General features: G+C 61.3%; 2 protein-coding genes across 2 annotated transcripts in view; one reads left to right on the forward strand and one right to left on the reverse strand.

The window, feature by feature from the left end:
- Positions 1 to 1930: 1930 nt before the first annotated feature.
- On the reverse strand, positions 1931 to 7957 carry STARD10 (StAR related lipid transfer domain containing 10). Its single transcript, XM_064505295.1, has 6 exons — positions 7692 to 7957; positions 3574 to 3721; positions 3384 to 3487; positions 3164 to 3281; positions 2557 to 2609; positions 1931 to 2483 (listed from the first exon to the last, which is right to left on the reverse strand). Exons 1-6 carry the CDS (start codon positions 7851 to 7853, stop codon positions 2256 to 2258), a joined length of 813 nt encoding a protein of 270 aa, XP_064361365.1. The 5' UTR covers positions 7854 to 7957; the 3' UTR covers positions 1931 to 2255.
- Positions 7958 to 11117: 3160 nt separating this feature from the next.
- The window catches only part of CLPB (ClpB family mitochondrial disaggregase), an 86380-nt gene continuing 73422 nt past the window's right edge, over positions 11118 to 24075 (forward strand). Inside the window, exons 1-2 of the mRNA XM_064505278.1 lie at positions 11118 to 11633; positions 14839 to 14890. Of these exons, the coding sequence (XP_064361348.1) occupies positions 11210 to 11633; positions 14839 to 14890 (476 nt within the window). The 5' untranslated portion in view covers positions 11118 to 11209. The remainder of the gene's footprint in view (positions 11634 to 14838; positions 14891 to 24075) is intronic.

The following is a 24075-nucleotide window of genomic DNA, read 5'->3' on the forward strand; positions in this document are numbered from 1 at the left end:
GCGGCTTGCAAGGCGCCGAAATCACCACCCCGCTGCTAGTCCTGCCCGCAGCATCCCCTCCGAACGGCCCCGGCACCCAAGGGTGCTGCGCCCCTTCCCGGCACCCTAAGGCCCCCCGGGAAGGAGAAACGCGGGCGCCTCGGCCCCGCTCGCCCAAGCCCTGTGCCCCGGGCACCTCCGCGGGCCCCGCTGCCTACCCGAGCCGCCGGTGCTCGCGCTCGCTCCGTCCGTGCCCGTTCCCGCAGGCTGCCGGCTCCCAGATTAATTGGATCCTATTTTTACTGCCGTTTTGGGAGCGCGGGGCGAAGCGAGGGGGGGGACGCGCTGGCTCCAAAGCCCGGACCCCGGCGGCAGCAGCCGCCCGGCCCCGGGCACCGCTGCCTGGAGCCATTTGCTGGGTTTAACTTTGCAGGCGGGGAGGGCGTTTGGGGCCAGGCTGGCACCGCCGCGGCGGGGGCCGCGGGTAGCGCAGGGTCACCGCGGGCCCCGCTCGCCCCCCGCTCGGCCCCGCGCGCTGCAAACACGTTGCTCTGCTGCCAAAAAGCCTCCGCGGCGGCAGAGGGGGGGGGGAGCAAGGGGGGGAACTCGGCGGAGGCGCTCGGACAAGCCGGGCTGCCGCCACGCCGGGGCGGCGAGGGGGCCCCCGGCCCCGGGAAGCTCCCCGCGGGCGGCACTGACCTGGCGGGGCGGCTGCAGGCGCGGGTGCTCGGTGGCCGCTGCGGGCAGGGCAGCCCGGCGCCCGGGGAGGAAGGAAAAGCCCTTCCCAGAATTAAATAAATAAAGCGCGGCACACAGGCCGGCCCCGGCCTGCCTGCCCTTCTCGCTGGCATCCCCCTGGCATTCGCTGGCATCCCCCTGGCATCCCCCCAACATTCCCCCCAGCATCCATCCAACATCGCCCCGGCATCCCTCAGCATCCCCCCAGCATCGCCCTGGCATCCCACTGGCATCCCCCCCCAACAACCCCCAGCATCACCCCAGCATCCCCCCCCCAACAACCCCCAGCATCCCCCCAGCATCCCCTGAGCTTCTTCCAGCATCCCCCCAGCATCCCCCTTGGCATCCCTCCAGCATCCCCCAGCATCGCCCACAACATCCCACCGGCATTCCCTGGCATTCCCTCTGGCATCCCTCTGGCATCCCCCACCATCCCCCCTGGCATTCCCCTTGGCAAGCCCCCAGCATCCCCCCTGGTATCCCCCAGCATCCCCCTGACATCCCCCTGGCATCCGCTGGCATTCCCTTTGGCATCCCCCCCCCCCGACATCCCCCCGGCATCCGCTGGCATTCCCTTTGGCATCCCCCCTGGCATCCCCCCCCCCCGACATCCCCCCAGCATCCGCTAGCTTCCCCCCAGCACCGCCCGAGCTTCCCCAGCATCCGCGGCGTGCCCGGCGCTGTACCCCACAGCAAGGTGCCCCCCAGCCCGGGGATGCACAGAGGCACAGGGAAGGGGGCGAGCTGCCCCCCACCCCAAAAAAAGGTAGCTTTCGACTGCCTTGGCCCCTATCAGCCTCCTTGGCAGGAGGATCGAGGCCTCGAGGGCACCACGTTCTCCTGAGCGTCGCGGGAGCCGGCGGCCGCGGGGGCAGAAGGGCGGCAGCGGAGCACAGCCCTCATCAGCCACCGGAGAATCCCCCGCGACACGCAGGGCCGCGGCCAGCAGGGCTTCGCCCTCCCCAGCTGGAAAACGCCCCATCCGCAGCCCAAGGGGCACCGGAGCCGGGCTGAGACCGGCCAGCTCGTGACACAGGTAGCGAGGCCGGTGGAGCTGACCCTAATTAGCGCCCAGCGCTAATTGGGTTGGAGCGTCTCTGGCACCCTCTGGCGGCACTGCCACCTCGGAGGGCCCGGCTGTGCCCCCCCCCCGGGGCCGCCCCCCCGGCCGAGGACGCTCGGGTGCAGCAGAGAGGCCAGGTCAACCCGCGCATCCCCTCCATTCCTTTTATTCCTAACTACTCTGCTCCGGAGGGGAGGCACGAACCCCCCCGCGCCGCAGCGGCGAGAACAGCGTCAAAATCCGGATTCAAGGCCTCTAATTCTAGCATAGAAAGTGTCCGGCTGCTGCGTGGGGGGGCCGGGAGCCCCCGGGACCGTGCAGCACGGCGGCTCCCGGCCGGGGAAAAGCAGTTCTGCTGCACGGGGACATAGAAAACCGGGGGGGGGCCGGGACCCCCACCGGGACCGGAGCTGCAGGGCACGCGGGGGCAGCCCCCGAAAGGGCCCCCCGGGCCGGTGGGGAGCGCGGGGGCCGCTCAGTTGAGGCTGTCGTCGTCGCTGGCCTCGGCGCGCTCGTCCCTGGCCTCGGCCAGGGAGCTCTCGTCGATGTTCTCCAGCGAGTCGGCGTGCTGGACGGAGAGCTCGGCCAGCGGCACGGCGGGCAGCGCGCTCTGCTCCGGGAAGAGCCACGGCTTGAAGTGCGGCTGGTGCTTCAGCTTCCAGGCCGGGTACTTGAGGCAAGCCTTGTACATCCTCCGCATGGCCTGCGGCGAGCGGCGGTCAGCATCTGCCGGCCCCCCCCGGACCCCCCCTGGACCCCCTCCCGACCCCGCTCACCTTGGGCGCCAGGAACTGCGACGACTTGTTCACCACCCACTTCGGCAGGGAGCCTGCGGCGAGAGCGCCCCGGCTGAGCCCCCCCCCCCGGCCCCCCCCGGTTCCCCTCCCGGCGACCGAAAGGGAAAGGCGAAAACCGCGCTCGCCCGAAACCGCGGCGAAGCCCGAGGCCGGGTGGCTCCGGCGGGCTGCCCCCCCCCGCGGGCCCGGGAAATGCAAAACCGGGGTTTCCTCCCGGGCTCCCTTCACCTCCTGCCGCCGCAGAGCGCGATAAAATCTATTTTAAAACACTAGGCAATCTTTTTACCTTGAAAAAGAGGGGAAAAAAGCATGCACCCGAAGCGTGGCTGCAGAGCGGAGCGGCCTGGCCCCGGCTGCATCCTCCTCGCTCCCCGGCAGCGGGGGGGGGGGGGGGATGCACCCGCTTTTCCCGCTGGATGCAGCATTTCAGGCGTGCAAATCTCCGATTTCCACCCACGCGGTGCCGTGCACCCTCCGACAGCAGCGTCCCACCGGGCACCACTGCAATGAGGCTCGCGGGACCCAGCACACGCTTGCAGAGCGATTCCCCCCCCCCATTGCAGATATTCCCCCCCCCCCCCGGTACCTTTGGGGTCCACCTGGGCCAGGTAGGTGATGCTGCAGCTCTTGGCCCCCTTCCCCTCCACCAAGTAGCCCGTCTGGATGGAGACCGCCCTCACCATGTCCTTCCGCGGCGGGTATTTCTGCGGCGAGGGGCAGCGTCGGTGCCCGCCGGGCCCCCTCTCCTGTGCCCCCCCCCCCCGGCCAGCCCCGCTGCAAGCCCCCCCGCCGCCGCCGGCACTCACGGGGTGCTTGACGGAGTAGTTCATGATGATGTAGTCGGTGCCCATGGGCAGCCAGGAGCGCAGCGTGATGACGTCCCGGTTCTTCAGCGGCTTGGGGCACTTCCCTGGGGACAGCGTGCGGGGGGGGGGGTGAGACGCCCTCTGCCCCCCCCGAACCTGCCCGCGATGCACGGCAGCTCCCCCCGCTCACAGGCGTAGTAGCCCACGTCGGAGTTGACGGTCAGCTTGCCGATGTCGAAGGTCTCGATGACGTTGGTGTCCCACTTCTTGCGGTACTCGATGTCATGCAGCACGTCGTAGAGGGTCTCGGCCGGCACGTCCTTGCACTCCATCCTGCACTGCAGGGCGGGCGGGTTGGAAACGGCCCCGGGGGGCACCTGGGAGCGGGGGGCACACGCGGCTCCGGGCCAGCGGACCCCGTGATTGAGACCCCCGCTGCTCCTGCCGACCCCAGCTCCGTTCCCTCCCCGCGCTCAGGTGGGACCGGCACGGCAGGGCACCGCACGGATGGGACGTCACACAGACGGGACGTCACACCAGAGGGGCATCGCATGGACGGGGCATTGCAGGGACACGTCATCGCACGGACGGGACATCACACCAGTGGGGCATCTCAAGGATGGGGCATTGCGTGGACGGGGCACTGCATGGATGGGACGTCACACTGGTGGGACATTGCATGGATGGAGCATTGCATGGATGGGACACTGCACAGATGGGACATCGCCAGTGGGGCATCACAAGGATGGGGCAGTGCATGGATGGGACATCACACTGGTGGAGCATCACAAGGATGGGACATCACACTGGAGGGACACTGCATGGATGGGATGTCACGCTGGTGTGACATTGCATGGATGGGGCATTGCGTGGACAGGAGACTGCATGGATGGGACATCACACTGGTGGGACATTGCATGGATGGAGCATTGCATGGACAGGGCACTGCATGGATGGGATGTCACGCTGTGACATTGCATGGATGTGGCACTGCACAGATGGGACATCACAAGGATGGGGCATTGCATGGACGGGGGACTGCATGGATGGGACGTCACACTGGTGGGACACTGCATGGATGGGGCATTGCGTGGACAGGGGACTGCATGGATGGGACATCACACTGGTGGGACATTGCATGGATGGAGCATTGCATGGACAGGGCACTGCATGGATGGGATGTCACGCTGGTGTGACATTGCATGGATGTGGCACTGCACAGATGGGACATCACAAGGATGGGGCATTGCGTGGACGGGGGACTGCATGGATGGGGCATCACACTGGTGGGACACTGCATGGATGGGGCATTGCATGGACAGGGGACTGCATGGATGGGACATCACACTGGTGGGACGCTGCATGGATGGGGCATTGCATGGACAGGGGACTGCACGGATGGGACATCGCCAGTGGGGCATCACAAGGATGGGACATCACACTGGTGGGGCACTGCACGGATGGGACATCACACTGGTGGGACACTGCATGGACAGGATGTCACACTGGTGGGACATTGCATGGATGGAGCGCCGCACAGCTGCGCGGGCTGGCTCCGGGGGGCTGGGCCACCCCCCTGCGAGGCAGCCTTGGAAGCGGGCCGTGCTGCAGCGCTTGGCCCATCAAGGAGCCAGCTCATCCCAACACCCTCCATGGACGTCCACCTCCGCCGGGAGCACCGGCTTTGCTCCGGGCGAGACAGCGCGCTGCGGCCCCGCGGCCAGCGCCGACAAACCCTCGCGGGCGCCGGGAAAGGGAGCCCCGGTGCAAGGCGAAGGGGCCGCGCGGGGAGCGGGCTGTGCCCCCCCCCGGGGACGCCAGCGGCACCCCCGGCTCCCGGGCCGCCGAGACCTCATTGCCGCGCCGCGACGGCCGCGGAGCCGCGTTTCCAGCCGCGCGGCTTTACATAACGCACTGACAACCCCGCGCTGCCAGGCTGGCGGAAAACGCAGCCAGAGCGCGGCGGGGAGGCCGCCGCCGCATCCCTGCCTCCGGCGCGGCGCATCCCGCCTCTCCACCCGGCGAGCTCCCCTCGGAGCAGCCCCGTAACCATGGCAGCGAAAGCACGGGGAAGAAAAGCAGGAGAAGAAAGGAAGAGCTGCCGTGCTCGCCCAGCCGCGCCGCGAGGCCGGGGGCACCGGGCAGAGCGGGCCTGCGGATGCTCCGGATGCCGGGAAGCGCAGGGGGCCGCATCCGGCGGCGGCGGCGGCGGCGAGCGGCCTCTCTCCTTTGCAAGCAGGATCCCGCGCCGCAGCCCCGGCAGCGCCGCCCGGGAGCTCCCGGCCCTGAGTCAATATTGACGCTGGCATGTGCCGAGCGAGGAGGAGGAGGAGGAGGAGGAGGAGGAGGAAGCACGGCCGAGCAGAGGCGGAGGGGATGCTGGTTTTGCAAGGTTTCCAAGGGGGCTGCCGTGCCCGGCCCCGCTCGCACACGGTCCTCGCCCCAGCGCGCCCCGCGGCCACACGCTCCGCCGGTGCCATCGGCCCGGCGGCACCGACCCGCCGCCTTCCCAGACTCGGGAAAACAGGTTGGACGAGAGCTGCATTCCTAATGGCGCCGCGGGGAGGCCCCCGCCGGGCTCCGGCCGGGCTGCGCTCCGGTGCACAGCAGCAGCAGGAATAAAAAGAGAGAAAACAAACCAAAAAAAAAACTAAAGAAAGCAAAAAACGGAGCTTTTGGAGCACCAGCACTGCCGGTCCCCAGGGCCGGCTCTCCCTGGCTCTGCCCGTTTGCATCGCTGCGCGTGCCGGATACTCCCGGTGCTCCGCCGCCGGCATGGCACGGCACGGCACGGCGTGCTGCCACCGTGGCCGGTGCCGCCCCGGGCCCCGCGGCGGCCTCCGAGCACCGGTGCCGCGGGCCGGCGCTTGCAAAGAGCCCAAGGGGCCGCGGCCACCGCTCCGGCCGGTCCCCGTGTCACCCCCCCCCGGGATGACGCCGGCAGTGTGTCCCCCTTCCCGCGGTGGCCAGCACCGGGGGGGTCTGGGGCCACCAGCACCGAGGCCCCATGGTGCTGCTCTGCCACAGCCCCCCCTTGTCCCCATGCACCCCCAGGGACCCCCCTTATCCCCAGGGTCCCCGCTTGTCCCCTTGGGTACCCGCTCGCCCCGGGGTCCCCGGTGACCCCCAGGTCCCTGCTGGCCCCAGGGTGGTGGGTTGCTGCCAGTGTCCCCAGCTCGTCCCAGGGGACTGGGTCACCCTGGGGTCCCCGCATGCCCCAAAGTCCTCGTTCACCCCCAGGTCCCCCCTCACCCCCCCGGATCCCTGTGCAGCCCCCGGATCCCTGCTCACCCTGGGGGGCTGCTTCACCCCAGGGTCCCCACTTGCCCCCCAGATCCCTGCTTGCCCCATGGTGGTGGCTCAGCCTGGGGGTCCCCGCTCACCCCCCCCGGATCCCTGTGCAGCCCCCGAATCCCTGCTCACCCTGGGGGGCTGCTTCACCCCGGGGTCCCCGCTCACCCCCCCCGGATCCCTGTGCACCCCCTGGGTCCCCACGTACCCCCAGATCCCCACTCGCCCCACGGTGGTGGCTTAGCCCGGGGGTCCCTACTCGCCCCCCAGATCCCCACTCGCCCTGGGGGGCTGCTTCACCCGGGGGTCCCCACTTGCCCCCGGGTCCCTGCTCACCCCACAGCGGTGGCTCAGCCCGGGGGTCCCTACTCACCCCCCGGATCCCCACTCGCCCCAGGGAGCTGCTTCATCCCGGGTCCCTCCCCCAGGATCCCTCCTCACCCCGGGGTGGGGGCTCACCCGGGGGTCCCCACTCACCCCCCAGGGTCCCCAGCTCACCCCGGGGGCTGCTTCACCCGGGGGTCCCCCTGCCCCGGGGTCCCCGCTCGCCCCCAGGTCCCTCTGCACCCCCGGGTCCCTCTGCACCCCCGGGGGTCCCCGCCCGCCCCCGGGTCCCTCTGCACCCCCGGGTCCCTCTGCACCCCCGGGTCCCTTTGCACCCCCGGGGGTCCCCGCTCGCCCCCGGGTCCCTCTGCGCCCCCGGGTCCCTCTGCACCCCCGGGTCCCTCTGCACCCCCGGGGGTCCCCGCTCGCCCCCGGGTCCCTCTGCGCCCCCGGGTCCCTCTGCACCCCCGGGTCCCTCTGCACCCCCGGGGGTCCCCGCTCGCCCCCGGGTCCCTCTGCGCCCCCGGGTCCCTCTGCACCCCCGGGCCCCTCTGCACCCCCGGGTCCCTCTGCACCCCCGGGCCCCTCTGCACCCCCGGGGGTCCCCGCTCGCCCCCGGGCCCCTCTGCACCCCCGGGGGTCCCCGCTGGCCCCGGGGGTCCCCGCGGGCGGGGGCGGCCGCCGCGGCCTCACCTTGATCTTGTGCAGGGAGCGCTCGGCCTCGAGCGGCTGCACCCAGACGGCCACCCCCGCCTTGCTGTAGGTGAGGCTCCAGCCCGCCTCCGACTCGCACTCGGCGCGGAAGCCGCGGAAGTCCCGGTCGTCGGGGATCTGCACGCTGTCGCGGGCCGACATGGCCCCGGAGCCGGTACCGGAGCCGGTACCGCAGCCCTACGGCGGCGGCGGCATGCCCGGGGCGCGGCGCCGCCCGGGGCGCGCTGGGCCGAGGCGGGGCGGCGCCGGGGCCCGGGGCGGGGCGGCCCCGGCGGCACCGGGCGCGCGGCGATGCGGCGGCGGCGGCGGCGGCAACGGGAGCCCCGGCGCCCAGCGCTGCGCCGCCCCCGGGACCGCTCGCCGCGGCGGGGGGGTTGTGCGTGCACGCGCGGTGCATGTGCGTGCACGCGCTCACACACCCGTGCACGCGCACCTGCACGCGCACACGCGCGGCGCGCGTGCACACGGGGTGCGCACACGTGCACGCGCATGGGGTTGTGTGTGCGCTCGTGTCGCACGCGTGTGCCTGCACTCGCACACCTGCGCACGCGTATCTGCACCTGCACACGCAGGGCGCGTGCACACGGGGTGCACACACATGCACACGCATGGGGTTTTACGTGCACACACACAGTGCACAGCTGTGCACGCACTCACACACCTGTGCACACGCACACACACACGGGACGCATGCACACGGGGTGCTCACACACACACACACGTATGAAGTTGTATGTGCACACACACGGTGCACGGATGTGCATGCGCTCACACACCTGTGCACACCCACCTGCACCCCCACCCCCACATGCTGCACATGCACATGGGGTGCACAGACACGCACACCCGTACCAGGTTGTACGTGCACACGCACACGTGCACACACCCATGCACAGGTGTGCACAGGCGCACACCCACGGGCGGGTTGCACGCCCATGGAGCACGCACCGGCACACGCCGTGCACACGCACGGGCACACGCACGGGCACACGCACTGCTCGGGCCTGGCCCCGGGCAGCGTCCCCGCAGCTGCAGCCCCCGGGGGCCGCGGGGGCCTGTCCGCCCTGCCAGGAGGGCACCAGCAGGCTGCTGTTGTCAGAGGAACGCTGCCAGGCGGGTTTTGGAAAGGCCGGGGCTTCCCAGCCGCCTGGAAATGCTGCAGACTCAGGGCTTCTTTCTCCTTAGCAGCAAAACAGCGAGTCTCTCCCCAGCTCCCGGTGCCCTAAATAACCACTTAGAAGGAGACGGAGCAGCGCAGCGATTGCTTAGCGCAGCAAATCCGGCCAGCACTGAACATTTTGGAACGTATTAAAAGCACCGACGTGATCGTGCATTTAAGGGTACCGGCTCCCGGCAGCCGAGGCTCCTCTGCAAGACACAGCGTTTCTTTACATCAATTTTTTATATCCATGTTCTCCAGCTAATGCAGCTCGCTAACCATCCTTCCACACCGCAAAGCCAAAAGCGAGCACAAAAAGGCCAAAATGTTCAGTTTCCTCCTCGATTTATGGACGTGTGCATGAGGCAGAGACAAGACACGGGGGGGGGGAGGGGGGGGGCGGCAGAGCCCCCCCCCCCATTGCTCCCGGATGCCAAATGCAGGAGGACTGAAAAAAAGCACCGCCAAGCAGCGCAGAGGTTTAACACGAGCATCTTTTTTTCCTTTGACATATCCCATTCTCCTAGGCAATGAAATCCCACGTGCACCTTGTCCTGCGTCTCGTCCCTAGAATAAGCATTTTTTACATTTTCCGTCTTTTGCATTTTCTGAGCTGCTCCGGGAAGCCCCCTGCTCACGAGGCTGCTCCTGCTGCCGGCAGGGATGGAGACGGGGCCGCGCCGTTGTGCCAGCGGGGAAAGCGCGGCATCCCCGGCACCTCCCGGCATCGCCAGCCTCCCTTTGGCACCCAAAAACCCCCAAAAACGGAGTCGCTGCTGCAAAACCACCGGCATCCCCTGTGTCACCTCTCCCTGGTGCCGAGAGCTCTGCAGAGCGCTGCCACAGCCGGCCGGGGGGCACTGGGCACCGAGGGGACGGGAGACCATGGTGCGGAGCGGGGAGACCATGCACGAGCAGGGAGACCATGCACAGAGCAGGGAGACCATGGTGCGGAGCGGGGAGACCATGCACAAGCAGGGAGACCATGCGCAGAGTGGGGAGACCATGGTGCGGAGCGGGGAGACCATGCACACAGCAGCGAGACCATGCGCAGAGTGGGGAGACCATGCACGGAGCAGGGAGACCATGAGCAGTGCAGGGAGACCATGCACGGAGCAGGGAGACCATGGCACAGAGCAGGGAGACCATGCATGGAGCAGGGAGACCATGCATGGAGCGGGGAGACCATGCATGGAGCGGGGAGACCATGAGCAGTGCAGGGAGACCATGCACGGAGCAGGGAGACCATGAGCAGCGCAGGGAGACCATGCATGGAGCAGGGAGACCATGGCACAGTGCAGGGAGACCATGCATGGAGCGGGGAGACCATGGCACAGAGCAGGGAGATCATGGCCCCGCAGAGGACCTGAGCCGCAGCTGAGCCATCCTGGGTGTGCCAACACCCGGCCCCGCAGCAGCACTGAGCCTGCCCGGGTGTGCAAACAACCAGCCCCGCAGCAGCGCTGAACACACCCAGGTGTGCAAACACCCTGCCCCACAGCAGCGCTGAGCCCTCCCAGGTGTGCAAACACAGCCGAGCCGCGGCCACTCCGCGCGGCTCCCAGGGCTGGCCGAGGCGTGTGCTCCCTCTCGCCTTCCTGCCTCCAGGAATTCCCGGGCTTTCCCAGGGAAGCGGCGGGGCCGTTGAGACAGGGGACCGTCTGCACGTCGGCAAGCAACACGCGTGTGTGCAAGGGCAACCAGCCGGGCTGCCCCAGCACGGGTACACACGCGCGCACACCGCTGCATGCATGCACGGGTATGAGTGCACGCGTGCGCGTACGTGTGTGCACACAGCTGCTGCAGGCCTGCGTGCAAGCACACGTGTGCAGGTGTGTGCATACCTGTGTGTGTGCACGTGTATGAGTGCACGTGTATGAGTGCACGTGTGCATGCACACTGCCGCGTGCATGGGCATGAGTGCACCGTTGGTGCACACCGCTGCTTGCTTGCACGCACGGGTGCGTGTGCACGGCTGTGTGTGCAGGACCCGCAGCCCCGGCCCGGCCAGGCCCCGCCACCAGCCGGGAGCGGGGCGCGAACCCGCGACCCGAGTCCTCGGCGCCTGCGCCGCGCTGCCCCCTGCCGGGCGGCGCTTCCCGGCATGCTCCGGGGCGGGGCGGGGCGGCCATTGTGACGGCGCCCCTTGGGGGCTGTAGTCCGCGGCGCCGTGGGGGCGAGGCGCGGCGGGCGGTAGAGGACTACAGCTCCCAGCGGGCTGTGCGCGGCGCCACCGCGCCGCCGCCCTCGCCTCGGCGGGCTGCCGGCAGCCGCCATCTTGGCTCGGCCGCCTCCGCGGAGGGGGGGGAAGGCGGGCGCGGCGGCGAGGCAGCGGACGATGCTGGGCGCCCTGGCGGCCCGCCCGCAGCCGCCGGCGCTGGTGTGGCTCCTCGCAGCGCGGCCCTGGGCGGCGCGGGCGGCCCGCGGCGCTGCGGCGGCGGCGGCGGGGCCGCGGCAGTTCCCGGCGGCGGCCGCCGGGGGGCAGCGCGAGCCCGCGCTGAGCGCGGCGCTGCGGGGCTGCGGCGCGGCCGGCAGGGGGCGCCCCGCGGCGGCGGGGCTGCTCCGGGGGGCGCCCGCGGCGACGGCGGCCGGGCCGGGCCCCGCGACGGCCTTCGCGGGAGGCACCGAGCGGCGCTGCGGCGGCGGAGGAGACGGCGGCGGGCGCCGGAGCCGAGAGGGGAGCGGGCCGCGGCGAGCTGCGCCGCCCGCCGTCGTCGCCGCCGCGCTGGCCTGGTGCTACGCCCGGGAGCACGTGTCCAAGGGTGACTATCGCCGGCGGCGGGGTGCTGCTGAGCGCCGGGGCCTTTCGGGAGGGCGGCGCGGGGGCCCCTTCTGGGTGCTGCCCCGGTGCCCGAGCCGGTGGCGGGTCCCCATCCCACAGCGGTCCCTGGGTGCCTCTGCGGTGCCGGGGTCGCTGCCCCGTGTGAGGCTCTTTGGCGTCTCCCTAGGGACGGTTTCATGCTTTCCGGCTGACGTGTAGCTGTGGGTTTGGGCCACCGCAGGTCTCATATTCAGCATTCACGTGGCTTTTTATATTTTGAAGTACCCAGGGCGCAATCACGGGCTTGGCCTCTCCGCCGCAGCCAGGAAAGCTGTTTTTATCACCCCTTCTTTCCTGCTGCAGTTCGGAAGGAGACGGAGTGGTCTCCATGGTGTTACTGGGGAGAGGTGCAGGGAAGCAGTGCTGGAGCCTGGACCCGCCAGCTGCCCTGCCCCGCTCCAGATGCACAGTCGGGGAAGCGTCTAAGCCCTTTGCTGGGTGCAGGTCAGGATCCAGGATCGTTCTGCGCTTTGGGAGAGGAAGTGGTGTGTGCGTGAGGTGGGCTTTCCCTCCGCCACGAACCAGCCCTTGCTGCTCTCCGGTCAGGGGATGGTGACAGTGACAGTGACTGGTGTGAGTGCAGGCCTGGGAAAGGAAGGGCTGCGACTTCAGCTCAAAACTCTTCCCCTTACTCACTCAGTGGTTTCAAGCACGCCGGAGGTTGGTTTCTCTGTGAGTAATGTGCTCAGAGTGCTGCGCTGGGCTTTGGCTGGTTGTTCACGATGCTTCCCTGCCATTAGGGGAAGTCTTGTGTAATTAGCGTGTCTGCTTAGGAGAGCTGCCTGCCCTTGTTGTAGGAGACTTGTTAGCGAGCAGCCCACTCGGATCGGGGCAGTCGTTACGTGGCTGTGCCAGCGGGATAGATGGCTGTGCGTGGCCACGTGGTGCTCTTTAGGCCTGGAGAGCCTCTCTGAGCCCTGCGGCCAGGCCGGCAGCGTTGTCACGGGTGTCCAGGGGAAAGCAGCAGCAATCTGATCAGCAGCCGTGCTGCAGAGCTGCCTGGGCTGGGCTGCTCTTTAGAGAGCCTCCCCCTTGTTCTTGCTTCGAGGTTGGGTTTGGGGAAGCTCCATGTTGTTCCTGGCCAGGTACTGGAGAGATGCTTCAAAACTGAGGGTAATAGAGCAGTGGAACAGGTTTCCCAGAGAGCTTGTGGAGTCTCCATCCTTGGAGATATTCCGAAGCCGCCTGGACACGGTCGTGGGCAATGTGCTCTAGATGATCCTGCTTGAGCAGGGGAGTTGGGCTAGATGATCCCAGAGGTCCCTCCAGACCTCAGCCGTTCCGTGGTTCTGTCACGGACTGGACACTGGACCTGAAGTCCGTGTCACAGCAGCTGAATGCTCAGTAACTCAAACACCAAAGGCTGTTCAGCTCTGGCTGCCCAGCGTTTACCCCGTCTCAGGCGGAGCTGCGTGGCCTGTGCTGCGGCTGCAGGCGCTCTGCTGCGGGCGCTCGAGCCAGCTCACAGCCGTTGTCACCCCACACGGGCACGTAAACGTAGCCACCGCTCCGACACAACCAGCCTGGCGAGCTGTCTTTGAGAGCACGCTGCTGAGATAAATCTGGGGTGCCCGCTGATCTCTGCTTTCCTAATGAGATCAGGATCGATTTGTGCTGGAAAACTCTTGGTTTGAATGTGCATCCGCGCTGATGACGCTCATCAGCCCCGAGAGTTACCTGCAGCGTGGCGACTGCTGTCGCTTGCTCCTTCTGAAGCACCGGAGCAAACGCTGAGATTCGCAGTGTCGCTAGAGCCTCGGCAACCGGAAAGCCAACAACTGGCTGCTTATATCAAGCGATAACCCTCGCCTCCATTCAGCTCTGGTTGTGTGTTAGAGCACCCAGGCACCACGGGGGGTGGGGTGGGCAGGTCGGAGAGCTGCGTCTGCTGGTGCTGCTGTCTAGGGAGACAGGTTAGAGGTCCAAGGTGGAGGGCTGAGCCACTAGTGCAATGACTGGAAGAAGGCGAAGGAGGCTTGAAAGGTTGGGGATTGAGGAGAGAGCACCTGGAGGTGATAGCAACTGGGGAGAATTGTCCCAGCTTCCAAAATGTCTTGATACAGCTGTTGCCTGTTGCACTCTTTAAAAGAAGTCCTGCTCCGGCAGCTCTGTGCTTGGAGATGCAGCAGGACGGATTTGTCTGAAGGCCCCGGCACCACTGTCACACACGGTGTTGGCGCAAGCTGCTGGGTCGCTGGCTTGCAACACACGGTGCTTGTGGGGAAAAGGAACCTCTGTCTCGAGGTGACTGCTGGAAATCTTCCTTTTGCAGGGGTGACTTCGTCTTGTTTTGTGGTAGTAGCTGGAGAGCTGGAGCTGGGGTGCTGCCCTTACCCTTTTTAGCCAGGAGATGTCATTCTTAGTCTTCGTAAGGCGCTCGCTGGGCTTGCTCTGCTCTTCGGAAACCACCGGCTGAAGCTGCGGCTGCCTGGGGTGACGGTGCCCTGTAATGCCTGCCGGACCCAGGAGCCCCCAGTTTGCAGGCTTTGCTTTTCAGGCACAGGAGAAGTCTTTGCTTCTCCAGTTGTTGAGGCAGTTGCTTCCTTGCGGCAGCCCTGCAGAAGGAGGAGGCCGCTGCTGGCTCGTTGAAAGCCCCAGAGCCGCAGCAGGATCCTTTTCCCTCTGCTCCAGTCTGAGCTTTTTGCTAGACTGGTCCAGTGACACCTTCCAAACTCAGTGGGCTGGACTGGCGTGCTTGCAGCCAGGATTGCAGTTAACTTCCTGCAGATATGGGTGATCTGAGCTGCTGCCAGGGGACTCACGTTTTGATGTAGCTGCTGTTTCTGCTGGCGGGACATCTATGTTTGAAGTGAGAGCGCTGAGGAAGGGGCCCGTGCGACCAGGCTGGGGGTTCAGCTTGCGCAGAGCTTCCCACCTGTGTACTTGTGCCACGTGCTGCCGTTCAGCCTTGTCTCCCCCAGAGCCTGACACGAGGGCTTCCAGGGGGGCTGGGCAAAGTTGGCAAGCAAGTAATTTTGAAATAACCTGGTTGCAGAAATAGATCCTTCCTAGCCTGTGCTGCTTGGTAAGAGCACAGAGCACAGGCCCTGCCTCCTCTGCAGCAGCAGCCTGCCCCGTCTCTGGGTTATTAAGCACCTATGTATGTTTGGCTGCTAACTTACTTTCTCACTTATGTCTATTTTCAGAAGATGCTCTGCTGGAAGCCGCGAGGATCAACAATGTTTCTGAAGTCGACCGGTGAGTGGTCTTTAGAGATGTGTGAGTGAATGCTGCTGCCAATGCGGAGAAAGCTCGGAATGCATTCTGGCACACGGGGAAGGCAGGGGTGTGTCCCCGGTACCTGCTGCGACTCTGCATGGGGTCTCGTTTGGGTAGGCATTTGGTGCAGCTCTTGGGACAGGGCAGCAGGGACTGACTGCCCCCACGCCGCCTCTTTCGGCTGTTTAGCAGTGTTAAACTCTCTGGGGTGTTAACAAGTGCGCTTCTCGGGTGCAGTGTGAGACCGGTCTCTGGGAGGTACGCTCGTTCTCTGCCCGCCGAGTCCTCCCGTGGCTGTAGCTCTGCCGAGTGACTTCTCTTGGCACAGGTAGCGCCCCGGATGCTTGTGAGCAGCAGTACTGCATTAGCAAAATACGTCTGCTGGCAGGGCAGCGCTGACCTCATCCGCAGCGAGTGCCGCGGACTTGATTTGGAGCCGTCTGCTCTGGGTCTGCCCAGCAGTGCCTGGAAAGGGCGTCGGTGTGTGCCCAGCAGTCAGCTGATATCGGAGAGCAGCAGTTTGCACCCACGGCCTGCTGGGTTTGCTTTCCCCAAGAGCAGGCCAGGAGCATTTTATTAAAGCTTCTCTGAGGGGCAGGGTTTGGAGAATGTCTCTTCGCCAAAACCAGTTCCTGTGCGGGGGAAACAAGTGTCATCAAAACACAGGGCAGACAGAAACATCCGAGAACCAGGTGGAACTTCTTTGACTGTTCCCCGGTCTCTCTCAGTAATCGTGTGGTATTGAGGTCTCCCTCTCCCCAGATGCCTGCCCCGAACTGGTACAGAATAAACGCTTTTTGATGGCTTGAAAGCTTGCGCGGGATGGGAGTGCACATTGCTGCTCTCCTGTATTCACCTGGTGTTTCACGTTTCTCTCTAGCCTCTCCCACCCAGTGCAGGCATCCACAGAGCTCTGTGCTGTGAGCTGCTGTTTCTGCGTGGCCCTGCAGCAGAGCAGGAGAGCCCTCCTGGCCGGCAGCCAGAGGATGCTCCTTCCATTCCCTGGGATCGCAGAGGAAGCAGCCTGGCTCTGTTGCACCCTGGGGCTGAGATCTGGCCTAGATCAAGGGCCAAAGAGGATATTGGTGTGCAGCTAATTGGCACATGTGTTCTGCTGCTCGTAATTGCAGGAAGCTGCTGCTTAGCAATGTCGGGGTGATTTGTGAGCCTGGTCAGGGACAGCAGCAACAGGGATGCTCTGTGCTCCCTCGGCTAATGGCAGGGCTGGCAGCTGTACATAGCCCAGCTGTGCCACACGCTTACTGCCTCTGCTTTTGCATCTGTGCTCTTTCCTTCCCAATCCCACTTCCACTACCTGTTGCCTGGGCATCTGCCTGCACCATCCCCCCTGAAGCTCCCAGCCTAGACGTGCCTCTTCAGACCTTCACCATCAGGCAGGAGACATGGGACTGTGGAAAGCACTGACTCCCTCCCTGCTCAGGCAGCTTCAGCCTGTGCTTTCCCACAAACTGCAGCAGCCCAGGAGCTTCCCGGTTGCTGGCACATGGAGTTACAGAAGCGGCACAAGTGGAGTTGCAGTAAAGGTTCTTGCTCTTGCCCCCTGAGAGGGGCGAAACCCAAACTCGGTGTTAGCAGGTAGGACTGTGACACTCAGCTGAGCAGTGTGGGCTGCACCCGGGAGAGGACAGTGCCATCCGCACGGACACCCAGTTCACTGCGGTGCTGCCCGTGTCCCTGGACGGCTCTGTCACCTGTCCCCCTGCGTGCTCTTCCCCCGGCAAGAGAGCTCGGGCTTCCAGGCAGCTCGCTGGTGCTCAGTTAGAAAAGGAAGGCTGGCATGATAGAGTTTTCTAATATAACCTTAGACCGATTTAAACCTCAGTCTCTCCCATGGCCTCATGTCTTGGTATAACAACTTAAAGGCACTGAAAACGCGGTGGTGCGGTGGGGCTGCACTCCTGCAGGTTGTCTTGCGCAGACTTCACAGTGCGATTCAAGACACATGTTCTCTGCTCTCCCTCGACCTTGTCTCATTAGGCAGTGCCAGTAAAGCTGAGCAGAGACATGTTGTTGCTTGTGTTACAGAACAGTTACTGATGTTGTTCATTTCTCAGTCTTTTCAGCTCAAAGACTATTAGAAAACCCAGCCAGATGTTTATAATTCTCCAGACCGTGTTCGCTGGTACATGCTCTCTTCATCTGCTGCTAGGGGCTTGTTTTTCCTGGCTGCACGGATTGGGAAGCTGGTCTTTTTCAAGTGCCTTGTTCAGCTGGCTGCTTGTCATGGCCCTTTACGCAGTCAAGCAGTGTAACTACAACCACCAGTCACAGGGAGAGGGACCTGCTTGGGAAGCAGAGCCGTATTTTAGATGTTTGGTCTGAAGTGTCGAAACTGGATGTGTGAGAGGATGGTGTGAAGTACAGAGAAGTAGTTTTTGAAGCCATGAGCTAAGTCATTGTTGTGCTCAACTGCAGAGGGAAACCAGGGTAGGCAGAGGCTCCGAGGCAAGGTAGAGCAGAGACTGTGCTATAAAGCAGAGAATTGAAGAGCTTTAAGGATAACTCTGTATTCCTTATCCTGAAAGAGTTCCTGGTTCTTTGCTGGAAGAAAGTGACTTCCTTCATCACACCAACAGTGACCTGTAGGCTGATGGGGGCCGAAGGGATCATCCTTCTGGTCAAATTAGGGAGTTTGAGAACCACCCCAGAGGATTTGAATGCCGGTAAGGATAACTGGTGGTGGGTTCCTAAAATGAGTGACAGTTAAAGGATGGGCGGTGTGGAGAGGCAGGCGTCGATGGCCATACTCTGCTGTTTCTTGAGGGTGAGTTCCTGAAAAATGTGATGATGACTCAATACAATGAATAGCAGAGCAATTTTTCCTATAGGAATTAGTGTAATGGGCAGAGGTGCATGTGGGGACTTGAGAAATACACACAGTTTAAACACACAGGGACAGTGTAATTGATAGGAAGGATGGAGAGGCAGGAGCAATATCATCAGACTCATCGACCAGAGAAGATGCTGGGTTTCTGTAAGCTGGCTGCTCAGAACAGGTCAGAGCTCAGGAACCGGAGCACCCAGTGTAAATCTTCCAGTGCGAGTGTCCCTGCCGCTGCTTTCTGAGTGGTTACATTTCATCGTCATACTCCTCAAATGAGCTGAGGTCAATCAAATCAATTGAGTAGGAAGGTCAGAAAATGGAGTAAGGGCAATGGTTAGTGGAACACAACATCAAACAGCTACAGAACTCCAAAACAACAGATAGAATTAACAGATAGCATGATGCTGGTGTGTAATTAATAGTTATGGGCAAGTGGATGACACTGCTCTAGTTGTGCTCTCCTTAAGAGTTCACCTTTCACGAGGCTGTAGGCAAACAAACTGCTTTATTCCAGTGGTCAGGACTTGAATGGAGGTGGAAAATAGGTGATACAGCCATGCAAAATTAAATGCACTTGGTCTTGGAAGCCAAACTATCCTAGGCCTGTCCAGATCTTCTGTCTAGCAACCCAAAGACCCAAGGAGTCCGGGGTGAAAACTTGGCAGTAGAAACTGAAATGAGGGCTTGTGTCAGGGCAGCAGATGCAGGGAGCAGATGCAGGCAAGGTCTGGCTGTGCTTCAGGCTGGCTGGAAGCTGTGTCGCTGCACTAGCATGACGCTGAGTCGCACCAGGATAGTTACTTTCTGAAGCAAAAGCACTGCAGAGAAGCCGGTTGCAGGGCAGATTCAGTGCAGAATACCTGTGGCTCCACAGCTTCCAGTTCAGAGGTGGCCTGAGACATAAGCCAGGTGAGCTCTGCTCACAAATACTGTATGGATCACCTTATTTTGAAAGGCTTTCCTTGGGTCTTTTTTTGCTGTCGAGCTGCTAGGCAGGGAAGGTGATGAGAAGAACATAATGTTTGTTAGTTCAGCTGGTAACTATAAGCTTCTCAAATAGGCTTGGGAAGACTATCAGAAATGAATGGGAGGCTTATGTTCAGGGGAGCTTATTATTCTGACCAGCAACTTTTTCCTTGGTTGAGGATGAATAGGCCTTTCAAATATATCAGACAGACCTCATATTAATGCGTAGATTATTGGGGGAAGAATCGCATGTCCACAGGCTGGATCCAGCTCATGAACCATAGGTTCTCGCATTCCCTCTGTCTCCTCTCTGCTCCCAGACAGGTTTTCGTATCTTTACCCTGTTGGTAGATGTGAGAAGCCAATCTGATTTTTGCGTTAGAATCAAGAAAGATTGAACTTTGGGGACTATTGCCTTTGGAGCCTATGACAAACCAGCCATTCCCTTCAAGTCCTTCACGCTTTTAGGCAGTACAAAAGGTAACACCTAATTAATGTGGATAGTTTAATTTGGCTCAGCCTTAGCTGATCTGTGCATTTGGAGGGAAAGCAAGAAGCAAAGCCATAAGGAATTACTGCCTCCATCCCCCTTGTGTTTATATTCAGTATTAATATTGATTCTCTGTGTTCCAGCTTTGTTTCTTAATAAGCCACCCACAAAAGTGCCGGCCTAGAGCTGAGTTTCCCAGCCAGATGAAGATGATGGAACAGTATTCTAATGAGCACTGGGTGATTGTGACTCACGGAAACACAGTGCGTATGTCAGATGGCTGTTATCGGGCTCATTCATAACAGCCGGCAGCAACCCAAATCCGCATGTTAATGAGATCTGGAGATGACCAGCCACTGTCCTTCTCAGAGGGATCCAGCCAGGCGTGGTGGTATGGCAGGAAGCTCTGTGTCAGCTGCTGCAGCTGGTTCTCCTCTTACCAGACTGATTTTTAGGTGAGGTGTTGCAGAAGCAGTTAAGAAAGTCAAGACTCGTTGTCCCAAATGGTGCTCGCTCTCTTCTGCTCAACCAGTGGAGCACCAACTCCTCATCCGTTATCGGCCTCGTTGTCCCCTGCTTCCAGTCAGCTGCCGTAGGAGAACTGTGTGCTGAGCGTGTCACCTCCGCTCGCTGCCGCAGGAAGGATTGCCGTGAAGGTCTGCCCGTGAGCTCTGTGCTCCAGGGGTGTTCCGTCCCAACGTATTTATAGTTCAGATCTGTCACACAAACATTTGAATGTGTAGGATGTATATGGCATACCTGGGGTGTACATTGGCAGGACCAGACTAGTTTCCCTGCTGTGCAAATACCACCGGCCCCAAGGCGTATGTTGTCGTGCTGTTTTGAGCTGTGTCTTTCCCCACCAGAGGGAAGAGATGAAATGAGGTTGTGGTCAGCTGCAGGAACGGAGCTGAAGCTGCACGGGCTGTGTTAGCTGCTGCGCTCGCAGAGCCGCCTGTAATCGTGGTGGTGTTTTGGTTTCTAGTCTCTTCGGTACCTGGCGTGGTGGTGAGATGGGCTGAAAAATTAGACTGCTCTTCCAGAAGGCTGGTAGCCCTTTCTGCTGCGGAGCATGCATAACATGGGAGAAGCTGTACAGTCCTTCCAGCTAGATCAGAGCAGTATCTGTCCTTGTCTCTTACGCCTTTTATAGCTTTTCATGTCTAAATTGCTAGGAGGAGCTGAGTTAACCTGCCAGGCCCACAGCGATCTGTGGACACTGGTGTGTTCCTAGGTAAAACTAATTCTGCTCCTGGCCATTACCTTCGTCTCCCTTTCAGTTCTCTCCAGCCCCGGGGGTAGGTTAGGAATTCAGCTGCACCTCCTCTTTGTTTCCCGTCTCGAGCTGTTATTCTGCGTTTGGATACAATAGAGGTCTTTAGAAACTGCTTGTGAAATCACAGATTTGGCAGAAAAAGCTTTCTGTAGTGAAATCAGGCTTTGGTTACCAGCTTGGAACAACACCCACTTCGGTCTGGGGATGGATTTTTGGAATTCCCTTACCCGAACTGGAGCCCAGGTCCGAGCTGGGTACGAGCTGCCGAAGAGGGTTGCACCAAAGCTTCCTGGAGCTCAGCCACGTTGGCGGATTTGCTCTCTGGACCTGGCAGTCTCATTTCTGCCCTCACCAAGCCCAAACGAGGACTTCACCTGCAGTTCTGCTGTCCAAGCCATTGTCCTAAGCTCCAGACAGAAAGTCATGCCTTCACCTGGGAAACTGCCAGATCAAAGGAAGGAACCACGCGGGAGAATGAAAAGCCCTTAAGGAGCAGACATTTAATCTCATACCTGTCACAGTGTCTTCCTGTTTTAGCATAATTAGCAATGCTGTGAGTATCTTACATGGGGCCAGCACTAGAGGGAAGCCTAAATGCTGTGTAGGGTAAATGTAGGAGTCATGTCAACTGTTACTGAAGCGTGACTACCTCTGGACTGGAACAAAGCCTCTGGTTACTAGCCAAGCATTTACCTTATATTCTGGCCAGAACAGCAGTGAAATGTTTCTAATTTTCAGACTCTTCAGCAGTGGCAATGAGGGAGCATTGGAGAGACAGTAATGGAAGATTATTTATAATTGCATTAATTTACATTGCTGCAGACTTTATATTATGCTGTTTATCCTCACTGGGCCTATATTTGTTCGTATATGTCTGAGTTAACGGACACCTGAGTTTTTTTGGATAAATAGATATTTTTCCTTTAAGTGTTTCCTTTAATCTTTTCTCATAATGTGTGGAGCAAATTATGTGGGACTTTGCTTCAGTTGACGTTTTTGACTGGTTAGTGAGTTTGATTTGGCACATGGCCTCCAGGACCTGGAGCAGATACAGCAGCCCAGATTTCCTTGTGTTGGCTATGAATTATCTTAGAGACTTAAAGCACATTGTGGTTTCCCATACTGGATATTTGAAGAAGCTGCCCTATTACTGGGCAGCACCAAACAGCAGGAGTGCAGGTTTCCCAAATAAGGCAGCGGGAACTGGCAAGGAAGGATGGGAAATAAAATGGCAACTTCTGCTGTTGCTGCTCAGTTTCTCACTGTGTTTGCAGGAGTTTCTGTTTTAGCACTTCCTGTTTGGTGATCTTTTTTCATGCTTACTGTTGCATTTTGACCATAAAGTCTCCCAGGACTGGCCACGATTCCACACTGAGTCATAAAACCAGACTCAGCTGTCGGCTTCCAACCGGCGAGCCACAAGAGACGGATCACGTCGCTTTCCAAGGCAGCTTAAAACCCTTTACTGTGCCCAAATCGCTCTCTGAAAGCAGACACTGACTCATCCGACGTAGCTGGATGTATGGCAGCTTCTGTCTGTGCGCAGTACGTCTGGTAGCTATCACAGAACTTTCATGGAATTAATTCCAATTATTTTGCATGTTTGTCATCCTGGTAATGGAGCTGAATCGAGCAGCAGGACAGCCTCCATGTGCGGGAGGCTGAAGAGGCCGCGTCCAAGTTTGGAAAAGAGACAGTGGGCCCTGCGGGAAGGGGCAGAGTTATCAGGCACGGAAGAGGCCCGTACAACCACGAGCGATGCGAAAGAGCAGCGGTGATTATTCCACTTCCCTCCCAGCACAGGAGTCAAGGAGCGCCCAGGAAAAAGTTCCGGCAGCAGGTTTAAAACAAATGCAAAGTGCTTTCTTATACAGCATAAAAATAAATTGTGAAACTCACTGCCATTGGATGCTACCGAGTCCAAAACTTAAGTGAGTTCGGAAAGGGACCGTGCAGGTTCATACGGGATAGACCTGTCAGGTAACCGCATTAGCTGAAGTGTCACCTCACGCTCAGAAACCGGCATGTTGCTGATTCCCAGAAGTCAGTATATTATGCCCAAATCTTTCTATGAATGGTGATTACTTTTATTCTTTCTCCAACAAGCTCCAACTGGCCGCTGTCAGAGACGGCATATCAGGATGGTGTGATTTTTTTCCCCACACGTAACTTATTGCTGTATTGCAGCGACTCGGGAACTCAGCAGTGGCTGGCTGCTCCCTTAGGTGCGGCTGTGCTTCCTTCTCCTCCCCAGAACTGGTGGTGCCGACCATAGCACGCGTTCGCTAGCGTTGAGGCCAGTACTTCTCAACTCCTGACCTTCACTGTGCCCTGGGCAATAGTAGAAGTTATTAGTAGCAGGTAAGGTGTGTAGTGCCCAGTTCTGCTCTCTGCTTTCAGCCTGGAGAAACCATTGGTTTGGAAAAAAAGATCTAGGAGTGATGCTGGAGGATCTCACAGGCAGTGTTAGGGGCGGGATGAAGACCATCCTCCTGCTCTGTGCTCATACCAGTTTCTTTTGTATTCGCTTTGCGCCGCTTTGGCTTTCCTGCTGGGCTTTCGCACACCCTCGGTGTCCTTAAACAACCCCACTCGATTTTCCGAGAGTTCGGTTTTCTTTATCTTCTCTGATTTTGGCCCGCAGGAACTTATTTCTCGGTGCTTCTCGTTGGGCTGCGCGTGGAGGTGGGCGGCCACTCGCGCTGCCTGGGTCGGTGGCCCTCGCCTGCTCCGGGACTGCTGCGGCCGCGGAGCAGCCCGCCTGCCTTCCTGACCGCGGCGGGAGCGCTCCTCCTTTTCCCTGCCCTTCCTTCCCTCTGGTGCGGTCAGACCGTCTCTACTGACTCTCTCGTAATTTTGGGGTTTGTGTTTATTCGCCACATACTTGTGCCGCAGCGTGTAATTTGCCCTGAGACGATCATGAAGGGGTTCAGAGGCAAACGTGGCCTATCTTTAGGGAGGCAGCAGCAAGATCAAAGGCTTTTCAGCAGCTCGAGTTCCCCTGAATGGGCAGATCCTTTCAGTGGCCTTTAGGAGGGAGGGGGTGCTTTCATGTTCAGGGATATTGTGGGGTTTGGTTGCTTTTTTCCCCTCCCTCTGCAAAGCCGAGGACGAGTCCCCAACGGGCGAGCACTGCTTACGGCGTCACCCACCCTGCAGTTAAACAGCAACATATTGGGGAAGGGGCAGGGGGATGCGTTCAAGTGACCGAGAGGAACAGAAGCTATTGTTGTTGCAAAAGTTCAAGTTTCCAGTTTCCTCTTCCTCCACCTGTCGAGAGGGTGAGCCGGGCTCGCTCCCGGCGCTGAGCACAAACTCAAACATGCCCTCTAGGCTCGGCTCTGAGCGGCGGTGTCACCGAGTTAGTCACCCAGAACTGCGGGCAGCGGGATGAATAGGAGGCACATCTGTCCGGGGGCGGCGGGGGGAGAAGGCGCGGCGCCGCGATGCGACCGCCACGTTGGGCGGATCAAAGTGCCGAAGCTTGAGGAGCTGCCGTTTCACGGCAAGATCGCGTGCACTCGCAAGGCAGCGGGCATCGTCTCCCCGGGCCCTGCCAGCAAATTCCCGAGCACCCGGGGGTGTCC

The sequence above is a fragment of the Dromaius novaehollandiae genome, chromosome 1, assembly GCF_036370855.1.
Source record: "Dromaius novaehollandiae isolate bDroNov1 chromosome 1, bDroNov1.hap1, whole genome shotgun sequence".
NCBI classification, from domain to species: domain Eukaryota; kingdom Metazoa; phylum Chordata; class Aves; order Casuariiformes; family Dromaiidae; genus Dromaius; species Dromaius novaehollandiae.